Genomic DNA, 12,438 nt, shown 5'->3' on the forward strand with positions numbered 1-12,438 from the left:
CAAAAAAAAAGAGTTATTACTCACAAATTTGGAGTTCCATCAAGCACTTTATCGACAATTTAAAAAAATGAAAATTCAAGATCCTTTCACAAGAATATTGTTCGAATGTGGACCACAAAAGAAGAGAGGTAGGATTCGCCGATAATGATGAATGTGTGATAAAATGGTTCAAACAATGTAGAGATAATACTGTCAGTTTAGGGGGTTCAATCATCAAATAAAAAGCACAGATATTTGCAGAGGCATTGGGGCACAATGAATTTAAAGTGAGCAACGGATGGTTAGAAAAATTTCAAAAAGGCATGGTATTTTGTTCTATAAAGTTAGCACTGAAAGTGCTAGTGTTAATGAAAACATATGCGAATCATGGAAACAACAATTAATCATTTTGTTAAAAGACTACGAACCACAAAATGTTTTTAATGCTGATGAAAACCGGACTATTTTATAAATGACTTCCAGATTGTACTCTGGCTTTTAAAAATGAAAAATGCTACAGTGGAAAGAAGAGTAAAGAGAGAATTACCTTGTTACTTATCGCTAACATGATTGGTACAGAAAAACTATTTTTTATTGGAAAATCTGTCAAACCTAGGTGTTACAAGAACATAAAATCTCTTCCACCTACTTATGCTGCAAACAAACAAGTGTGGACGACAGCTAAATTATTTTCAGAACAGTTAATTAATCTAGATAAAGATATGGTGGAACAGAAGTGAATCATTTTGTTATTTATGGATTACTGTACTGTGCATAATGATATTCCACCATTGAAGAACATTACAGTAAAATTTCTGTCTGCCAACACAATGTCAAAACTCCAACCCCTCGATCAAGGAAATTATAAAAAAATTTTAAAACTCTGTAGAAAAGAAGTTGTGTGTGAAATTATAACAGATACTGAAGATGGCAGGAAAAATGTATAACAATGTTACAGGGTGTCTATTTCACTGACAAAGCGTGGAGGAATGTCTGCCCAGAAACAATTGTTAATTGCTTCAAAACTTGTGGATTTTCATCCGGAAAAATCAAAATGAATTTGTAGGCCTTTTCTCAATTTCAGAAGAAGAGTGGAGGTGGAGTGTAATTTGTAAAAACTTTAACATTAGTATGGACAAAATTTCATTTAACTTGCTTGTACATTTTGATGATGAACTATAGTTAGTGCTACTCCAACTGGTGATGATATCATCGCTTCTGTGTCACATTCAACCATTCATAAGAATTCCAATGAAGAAGGCAAAATGAATCAAGTAGAAATTACAATTACAGAAAAAGACGTGAAATCAGCAATAAATAATGTTTGAACGTTCTTCGAAAGTTCAAGCAAACTAGAAGATTGTGTATTTAGTGCATTAGTGAAGATTGGAAATGTCCTTGATTTCCATATCTGTGAGAAGAAAACTAAAAAAAAAATATTACAGAATTTTTCAAAAAATAATTTAAGGTATTGTAATGTATTTCATTTTTTCTTTTTCTTTTTTTAATTTTACATAATATTATACACATTTTGTCTTTTCTAACGTAATTTAGTACTGTAGTACATTATTATAGATTATCATAAATTTCTATTAATTATGAAATTTTTCTGTACAATTTTTGAGTTTCATTATTTTACCTCTCTAAATAGAAAACTAACTAAATCGAAAAAAAAATACTGGTCCCTTGAGATTCGAATTAGATAAGTTTGACTGTATTAATATGTACATTATATATATATATATATATATATTTGTATGTATATATTAAAAATATTCATGATATATATAGTCTACCTCAAGATCTGCACCAGCAAGGACAGCAGCTCGCAAGTCACAATTTTGTAAATTGGCATTCTTTAATGTAGCAACACGCAGGTTAACTCCAGCCATATTGCTTCCTTCCAAATTAGCACCTTTCAAATTAACTCCTGTAAACAATATAAAGAAACAGTTACAAAATTGATCAATTAATTATAGTCAGGCTATAAAAGAGTGATGCTTGTCACTTATCTAAATATAAAAATAACTAAAATTAAATTGATGAAGAATGCAAAACAAATATATTCAGGTAATCTAGAAACTGATCTGATTTATACTGTTTTAAATTTTAAAATAATAATAATAATAATAAAATTTTAAAATAAAATAATAATAATTTTAAATTTTATATCATGGTTAAGTTAGATCATGTTTGGTAAGTCAAGCTTGTCCAACATTTCTGGAGACGTTTAATGACTTGAAGTTAGTATTACTTGCAAGGTGAAGTACAGCCAGGCCTTTGTATACTCTAGGACTATTATAGTAACTGTGAAATTTCTAGAAATGACAGATAATAGGCTATGGTAAGATCTGGTTTTTGGGGCATGTGTTTAGAAATTATAGTACAGAATATGTTTTCAAAACTAAAAGAAGCCTTGAGAAGAAAAAAACTACAGACAATAGAAAGTGAAATACAAAATAGAAAAGGGAATACTCTAGATCCCAAGATTAAGAATCCTGAATATTCAAATCAGCACTGTTTGGAAAATAAAATTACTTGTTCAGTATATGTATGAGTATACTAAGGTTATCCTTGTTCCTTAAATAATGATAATAGAGAAATTAAAAAAAAAGTGTATATATAAATTGTATAGTAAACTATAAAAAAGGTGTATATAAATATTTTTTCTGCCCTTGACTAGATAAACACCACTAACGGAAAAATATTTATCTAATACATAACTTATTGTAAAACATTACAATTTTCTTCCTGTCTTTCTGTTATGTAGGCTAATTTGACTTCACATAATGTTTTGATGTTTACTTAAATTCTGAAGAAAATGTGCATAAATTTATTAACTGTAAAAATTTAAAACAATATACATCAAATAATTTTCAGTAAACCAAACCGTTTTGATATTTGTTTGTATAATTTAATAATGATCTGCTGCAATTAATTTGTTAATTTTTAGGAGTAATTTTTTATAAGAATGCATTTCTTATATGTTAAATTAAAAATCAACCCTAAGTTACAGTTTACAAAATTAATTATAGCCAAAAAAAGAAAAAATAACAGTTTGTGTGTTAACTGATACACTAATTCACAGTATACTGAACAGCTACCTAGATTACAGTTTTTAAGAATTAAATTAAAAAAAAAATTAAAAATTAAGTAGTGGTTAGTTCTTGATGAAATATATTCAATAATTTTAATGTGATATAACACAAATATAAATTAAATTTTTTTCAAGGAACAAACACACCGCTGCATGGCTTAATGAACTGCAGTATGCTTGCAACCTTAAGCAAGTGAATATCAATTAACCACCAAATAGATTATAAATTTTTTTTTTAAAAACAAGATTCTTAGTCAAAAATTTAGCTTCTACTGTGCACAGTTTCAACTGAGGGTGTAATCTAATGCAGTTGAATGTATTTTTAACATTTAAGGTAATGAATAATGTTTAAGTTGTATGATAATTATTACCTTCCATATTAGCTCTGCTGCCTGATGGGTCTTCAAAGTTGCAACCCCTCAAGTTGGCCCCCTCAAGATTTGCACACAACATTTTCACACCCAACAACTGTGCTCCCTCTAACTGGGCATGTGATAGATCTGCCCTCTCCATTGAGCACCAACTCAAATTTGTTCCTACCATTCGGCAACCATGCAGACAAGCAAACTGAAAAACACATTCTTCACTATTTATTTTCAAATAAGATAACATAATAATAACACATTTACCTTAAATGTGTAAATTCCCAGTTTCTCTTAAATAAATTATTTTTATTATTACTTTAAATACCAGGTGATCATTTGAAAAGTTACCCAGTTTATTATTCAACAGCTGTCAGTCCTATCATATTTCTGTTTGCAGGCATGTATACCATTTTGGGGACGGAGCATCATTAAAACTACTTTCAAAGGGGTGGAACCCACTCTCTCCGCTATATCTACCCCAACTCAAAAATATTAAATGGCAATGGTAACATTTAATTACATTAATTGACAACCTGAAAAAAAAAGAATTTTGGTGAAAAGAAAATTAAAATCTGCCCACTCCTTTGCTCGGTAGGTGTAAAAAACCAATTGGGGTAGACTTTTTTTAAATTTCAGTGCAACAAAAATAACTATAAAATTGATATTGAATGATATAACTTCTTAAACTATTTGAAATAATCATAATCTGTGAATTAAATGGAAGAAAAAAAATCGAGGTTTATTTTGCTATGAAAATTATTTTTAAAATTGAAAACAAAAAACATCACCTTTAAATGTTTTCTAAATTTTCATGGGTTGAAAACTTATTTTTTTTAAATGAGATGATTTTGTTTGTGACACCTCATTGGAAGGTCCTTTGAATGATAAGTAATTTGGTGTAAATAAAATAAAAATTTGATTCACTGGTATTAAAGTTATGATTAAAAATGTGATTTTTTTTACATTATGTTGGAATACAGATACTGACCCAAAGTATTATGTCTGACATCGTCTGTTCTTCTTAAAAAATATGGGTTTTAGGTTACTCCAGCATTGGAAAAATGTGCCAATATATACAGTATTATATTGTCAGTTAAAACATACAAAAAACCAATAATAAGGTATCATCTACTTCTTTGCTGGTAGCATGTTGAAAAATTGATTACCAGATAGATTCATTCAGTGGGATGTAACCATCCCATTGCACAACAAAAATTTATGCATTTACTCACAGCATTTAAAAGAGGTGTATGTTTCAACCATCATCACTTCCCCTACTTTTATATATATATATATATATATATATATATATATACACACACACACACACACACACACACACACACACACACATACAAGGTGTGTTCAAAAAATAAAAAGAATTTTGAAATTTTGCAGGTTGTATTAGTCCGATTCTTGGGATTTTTTTTGTTGTATTGGTAAACATGTCTGAAAAGTATCTGTACATTTTTAGCCATATTGGATGTTTAATCTGTTGTCAACGGTCAAAAGGATAACATGTGTTTTGGTACGATCAGCAATTTTTTATTTGTATAAATAATGGATCAAAGAATTTGTATTAAATTTTACTATAAGAATGGAATAAAGCGTAACAATATTTTTAAAATGTTAAATATTGTTTTTGGTGAGTCTTCTATGATTAAAGCAAACGCTTATGAGTGGTATAAGCATTTCCAAGAAGATTGTGAAGACGTTGAAGATGACGAGCACCCTAGCACATCAACAACCAATGAAAACATGGAAAAAGTGAAAGAAATGATTATGGATGATAGCCAAATCACAATCAGAGAAGTCGCTGATGATGTTGGGATATCAATTGGCTCATGCCATGAAATTTTTTCGGATGTTTTGGGTATGAAATGTGTGACAGTAAAATATGTTCCAAAATTGTAGAATTTCAAACAAAAACGGTGGTGAATGGAAGTTGCTCAGGGGTCATTAAAAAAGTCAACAATGATGCAGAATTAATGAAACGTGTCATAACAGGTGATGAAACATGGGTTTACAGATATGATGTCAAAACTAAGGTTCAATTGTCCCAGTGGAGGCATTCTGGATCACAAAGACTGAAAAAAGCTTGACAAGTATGGTCAAATGTGAAGGTTATGCTCACTGTGTTCTTCAATTTCAATGGCATAGTGCATCATGAGTTCTTCCCACAAGGTCAAACGATCAATAAGGAGTATTACCAACAAGTTCAACGCCCTTTGTGTGAAGAAATCTTTAAAAAAAACACCCAGATTTATCGCAAAGCATTTCATGGCAATTATGGCACTAAAATAATGTGCATGCTCACATTTCATTGCTTGTTCATTAATTTTTAGGCAAAAACAACACTGTAATGATAACCCAGCCGCTATATTTGCCAGACATGGCCCCATGTGATTTTTTCTATTCCTAAATATAAAGAGAACCTTAAAGGGCCGTCGTTTTACAAGCGTAGATGAGATTAAAAGTGAATAGCTGAAAGAGCTAAACACTATTCCAAAGATCAAGTTCAAGAAGTGTTTCGGGGATTGGAAAAAGTGCTGGCGTATGTGTATAATATCTGATGGGGACTATTTTGAAGGAGATAACATTAATGTAGACGAATAAATAAAATTCTTTAAAAAAAAAACAAAAGTTCTCATTACTTTTTGAACACACCTCGTATATAACTCTTTACAATATATTTAAGTTTTATAAAGATTTTTCAGCTACAATAAAATTTTATGGATTCAATTATTACAAACCAATTTGTGTAACACTAAGGATATACAACCAAGACTTCGTGAGAAGACAAAGTGTTCATAATATATCATGTTTCTCAATGAGAGAGGACTGCACAGCCTTACAGATAGACCTCATGAGGTCACACTGGAACAATTTAGGAGATAGCAAAAATGGAACTATAGCACTAGAAAAGTTTAGCTACACTTCAGTCAGATATAAAGCATGAGTTGTATAAAAACGAAGATATATATGATATACCAGTATTTTTGTAACTTTCCTTAATGTTAAGGAAATGTCCCGAGTTCCACAGAAAAGATGAATGTTAAAATGAAATGAAAACACACAATAAAAAATATCATAAAAACACACAAAACAAATGTCACAAACACAGATACATTAAGTATCCAACTAAATTATACTAAACATACAACCTTAGAATATATTCATTGGGTATATAGACAAAATTCAGAGAATCCTGCTAGGGAAGAAGAGATTATGGAGTAGAAATGGATATATGCATGCACAATGTTTAACTTGTCAGATGTTATTCTGGTCATTCAGGTTGAAAGCAATGTAATGTCAGCTATGTGTCAAGATTTTCTGACTTCATATGCCTGCATTTCCTCTCTCCAGTGAGGAGAAAAGCGTCATCGTATCAGTACAGCTCCAGTTACCACTGGCACCCGGAAACTTTTTAGTCTTCATAAATTTACACTTTACAACTGCGCTAGTGCACAGGTTTGAGCGATCTTTTGAAGTTTTCATGCCTCCAATTTCAAATACTGCAGACAAGAGAATAGGCAGCTTTAAAATTCATATATCTTAAAATATTATTGTATATACTCATATACACTTCAAACATCACAAATCTTAGGTCTCTAATCTCGCATATTAAAATTTCTCATGCATTCATACACTGAACCAGTCAGTAATGTCACTCAATACACCAAAGGAAATTCTAGATTTCCAAACTCCAGCCATAATTTAACAAAAGTTGCGGGCAATTTTTTTCACTTGTAATAGTGTGTTCAAACTTCTGTTGGCAGCAAAACTACTTTTTTGATTTTTTTTTTGTACTTTTTGAACCTTTTGATTTGTTTTTTTACAATTTTAAAGTGACTTTGATCTTAGTTTGTAATCTATGCGGGGAAAATTCTCACCAATGGTCGAAGAGGAGTAATGACTTTTATTTACTAGCTCATAAGTACCAAGAATCTGACATAAATATTGAATGTAATGGTTGTATGAAATTTTAATTTTTGCCTCAGCAATAGAAAAAATACTTTTGTTCAATCTGAACAATTGAAACGACAATATCACAAATATGGATAATTCTTTGCTAAGAAAATATACATGTAAACAAGGTCGCATAAATTCAAGGGGCATTTTTTTACTAATTAACGGACCTTAGCGACTTGAAAATGAAAAACGTTTCAAGCTTCTTTAAAGATATTTTTGCACTCTCCAGAATAGTATGGCAAGTGGATTTATGTGAAGTTTAAATTATTTAGGCAGATATCAGTGCCTATGATGGTGCTATCTACTGTTAAGTTCATAAAGGTTCTTTAAAATACTACGGTAACTTCTTTTGTTATTGTACATTTAAATTAATGCAAATGTAAAAAAAGTGATTAAATATAAAAAAAAGGCCCATCAGGCTGGTCTAATGGTTAACATGTCACGGCAAATCAGTTGTCTAATAGCCGATTTTTGAAGTCGAAGGTTATGAGATTCAAATCCTAGTAAAAGTTGCATTTATATGGATTTGAATACTAGACAGCGGATATAGGTATACAGTGGTTGGGGTTCAATTAACCACACATCTCATGAATGGTCAGCCTGAGTCTGTATTGTACAAGACTACACATCATTTACATGTCATACATATTATCCTCATCTCATTGGGTCGTGGGAGGTTGCTTATTGTTAACTTGTTAAACAGAATGCAATGTAGACATGAGGAAAATAAAAAAATATCTCACATTCTTAATAACAGAAACACACTTTTAGAAGATATTTTCAAGATTACAATAAAATTTCTTATTTCAGTGACATTGCAGATATCACAGTTATTAATGGCATTCATCTTAGATAGGTTAGGAAATCTGTTTAGCATGTCATCAAATAGCATATTTCATCTACGCTGTCTGTTCATTTAATATGTAATTTTTTCAAACTTGTCAGTGAATCTCACACTGTTTAAATGGCTTGTTAGTTCATAACTTTTATAAGCCATCTAAAAAAGTTTTGATGATGCGATTAATATTTTAGTATTTGTGTCCCATGTCAGAGCCAGACGAACACTCTGTTAGTCCACGTCCCGTAAGGAGTAAAAAAAATCAGGAACACAAAATTGCCAAAACAAAACAAGGAAAAATCGCAACAGAATTTCTGAATTAATTACAAAATTTTCTGAAAAAAATTCTAAAAAAACAATAAAGCAATCTAATTTTATATACTAATGACCACAAAAATGTTCAAGGTACTATTCCAGCCTAATATATAATATATATATATATATATATATAACATATATATATTATATATATATTATATTCTTTCAGCCTCCGCAAATTACAGAACATTCTTACCTTTATTTTTTCTGAAAAAATCAGATAAATTTAATATATATGATAATTTAGTAAATCTAAAAAAAGTTGTTTTGTAAGATGAAGAAAAATTAATAATGTAGATAAAATTACAAAAAGTGTAATAATAGATTCAGAATATAATGTTGGCAAAATTAATTGTACTAATGAAGAAAAAGATAAAATAAAAAATGATACAAGTAATAAAATTAATAAGTTTAAAGATAAAAATGAAAAAAATTAATTCATAATAAAAATTTAATAATAAATAAAAATATATAAAATAAAAAGCAAATTAAAAGAAGAAAATTGTATAGTGGCAAAATCTAATAAAACAAGAACTCCCGCTATTATTTCAGTTGATGAATATAATGATTTAAATAAATATATAAATGAAAGTTGTTTTAAAAAAATGAACACCCCCACCAATAAATTTTTAAGAATTACAAAAGACCTCATAGTTAAATACAAAGAACTATCTAATTATAATAATAAATTAAAATATCATAGCAGATTATATCCATATAAACCTTATGCCCAAAAACTCCCAAGTCTCCCAAAATTACATAAAGAAGGTATCCCTAATGAGATCATTAATCAATTTCAAAACAACTCCAAGTTATAAAATTACCAAAATTATTGATAAAGTAATTAGATCAAGGTTAAATTTAGAATATAAATATAATATAAAAAAGGGTATGAATTGATTAATAAATTTAAAATTAATAATAAAACTAAAATGATTAGCTTCAATATAACTAACATGTACACAAATATACCCGTTGATTATACAGTCTCAATAAAAGAAAACAAATTAATAAAAACAGGTGAAGATCAAAAATGTATAAATAATATTAACAATAATTAGAAATATATGTAAGCAGAATTATTTTGAATTTAATGGAACCTCTTATACACAAGAAAATGTTTTACCCATGGGATTTCCCTTATCTGCTGTAATGTTGGAAATTTATCTGCAGAAGTTTGAGAATAGAATTGTCTATAGCATAAATCACATACATCAAATTTTATTATGGGTCAGATACATGAATGATATTTCAGTTATAAATAATGAACATGAAGTAATTTTAAATAAATTAAATTCATATCATAAAACATTAAAATTTACATTAGAAATGGAACATGATAGAAAAATAAATTATTTAGATGTAAATATTAAAATAAATAAAAACAATTAAATAATAACTGGATATTATAAAAAACCTGTTTCAAATGAAATCATTATAAACAAGAATTCTAATCATCATTGGTCCCAAAAAATCAATATTTTGAAGTAAATGAGTAATGAGTAATTTTGAAGTAATGAAGTAAATAATATAAAAAATATAGCTGTAAAAAACTGATATCATATGTCATTGATTTATATATAAAAAATATAATCCAGAATTTTTTAATAACACAAACATTACTACATTAATATCCATAAATAAAAATAAAAATAATGAAAATATTTATATAAAATACTCTTATACAAATAAAATTATAGAAAACTTGATCGATGTATATAATGATAAAAAATATAAACGTGCTTGTAAACGTGATAATCATAAAATAAAACATTTAAAATATTATGATAAAAAACTGTAAAAAATAAATATGATTCTTCTGGTATTTATAAAATAAAATGCAACAATTGCAAAAAAATATATACTGGTAAAATGAACAGATCCTTTAAAGATATATTTAAAGAACATTTTAGATCATTTAAAAATAAAAAATTAGGTTTCTCAAATATAGCTGACCATTTAATAAATAATCATCATAATATAACTAGTTTAGAAAATAATTTAGAAATAATTGAAAGAGAAAATATTGAACATGAAAATAGTAATAAAAAATTAGAAATTAAAAAAAATTGTATATATATAAATGTAAATTCGGCCTTATAAATCTGCAAACAGAATTTGATGGGGACATTTTTATTAAAATTATTTAAGTTGGCATACAAAGATAAGATACTGATAAATTAATAGTTGGTGTAATACTTTTTCATTCTCTTGTTCTGAATTAAAATTGTTTTTTTAAAAATGTTTTTAAATTTTTCTATCATAAAATAATTTTTACAAAGTAAAAATAAAAAACTATAATTTTATGTGTAAATACAAAAAATAAGAATTATTTAAAAAAACATCAATGAATATGGGCTTAAGCCTGAAAACATTTTGAACATGAAAAAATAAAGGTAAGAGTGTTTTCCAATTCTGTACTTTGTGGAGGCTGAAAAATATTATTTTATACAATATATAAAATTATTTAACATACACAGGAAAAAGAAAGAAAACTGAACTATAAAAAAATTAATTAAATAAATTAATAATATATGATAATATAATAGATTATATAATATATAATCTATGTATACAAAAGGTAATGTCTGTATATCTGTATGTGTCTGTCTGCAGTACAGTGTAACAGTCTCTAACTTACAGGTGTGAAAATGGCACAAAGATGGCCCAGGACAGGAGCCAAAAGATCTCGAAGCGATGTTTTCGATTTTTGAAGTAGATTTTTCATTATTCAATGTCTTATCAATTTTTTCACCTGTTTCAGGGAAGGTTTGTATTAAAATTGTTGAAAGTCCGGAAGTTGAACAGGTACAGAAAAAATTTTTATACCAGCTAAAATGATATTTAATACCCTCCACAATGAGATCAATTTCAAATATGTATGATAATTATACGTATGTCAGTAATTAATTAAAATAAGGTCACTTCTGCGGATGAAATGCTTTTTTCCCGGTAAAGTCTTTTTGTAAATTGTGGTAAAAACTTTACTACCTGTCATACAAAAACAAATCGTTTTTCAGAAAATATCCTCAAGAGCTGGCTTTTCAAATGAAAGAAAAATTATTCAAATCAGATGAGAAGTTTGTTTAAAAATTTGCAAACTGCAACAACAGCCACATCTTTAGTAAAATTGGCTATAGAGATTGGTGGCATGTAGTACAAACCCTCAAAAATCACGAAACTACAAAAAAAAAAACATTTTGAAGCCTAAAAGTCCTGGCTTGAATTGGGTATTTGTTTAAAAACTTTGCAAACAATAGATGCCACTTCTCAAAGATTTTGGAATGCAGAATTCAAACACTGGAATGCCGTTTTTCAACGTATAGTTTCAATCATCAAACTTTTAGGAGAAAGCTGCTTGGCATTTAGAGGTAGCAACGAAAATTTGTATGAAAATGGTATCGGAATCTTTTTAAAGCTGGTATCGGAATCTTTCTAACTATTAGCTAAATCTGAGCCTGTCAGGGAGAAGTATATAAAGAAGGCTTTGAACAAACATTAAATAACCACAAACTTTTCAAAATGAGGTTATTCACCTAATTGCACATAAAGTCAATAGTCACATATTAGATGAAGCAAAAAAAATCAAAATATTACTCAATTATATTAGAATGCACAGCTGACTTGAGTAAAACAGAACAAATGACCTTAATTATAAGGTATGTGTTGTATGAACAAGAAAACATCAATATTTTTTGGACTTTCTTCCAGTTGAAAGGTCAGCAAGCCAACAACTTTTTGATGTCTTATTTTTAGAGCTAGAAAACTGGGATTGCCTTTGACATATATGAGAGGCCAAAGACATGATAATGGGGCGAATATGAAAGGAGAACATGTGGGATTGCTTTTTGTACTTTTTTATACCATGT

The 12,438-nt window shown here is 28.4% G+C and overlaps 1 protein-coding gene across 1 annotated transcript in view; it reads right to left on the bottom strand.

Annotated features, from left to right (window-relative positions):
- The window catches only part of LOC142325661 (BTB/POZ domain-containing protein KCTD9), a 65,977-nt gene that overhangs the window by 12,327 nt on the left and 41,212 nt on the right, over positions 1-12,438 (bottom strand). The window contains exons 6-7 of the mRNA XM_075367693.1: positions 3,448-3,643; positions 1,776-1,909 (exon numbers count right to left, since the gene is read on the bottom strand). Coding sequence (XP_075223808.1) covers positions 1,776-1,909; positions 3,448-3,643 — 330 coding nt within the window. The remainder of the gene's footprint in view (positions 1-1,775; positions 1,910-3,447; positions 3,644-12,438) is intronic.

The sequence above is a fragment of the Lycorma delicatula genome, chromosome 1, assembly GCF_047948215.1.
Source record: "Lycorma delicatula isolate Av1 chromosome 1, ASM4794821v1, whole genome shotgun sequence".
NCBI classification, from domain to species: Eukaryota; Metazoa; Arthropoda; class Insecta; order Hemiptera; family Fulgoridae; genus Lycorma; species Lycorma delicatula.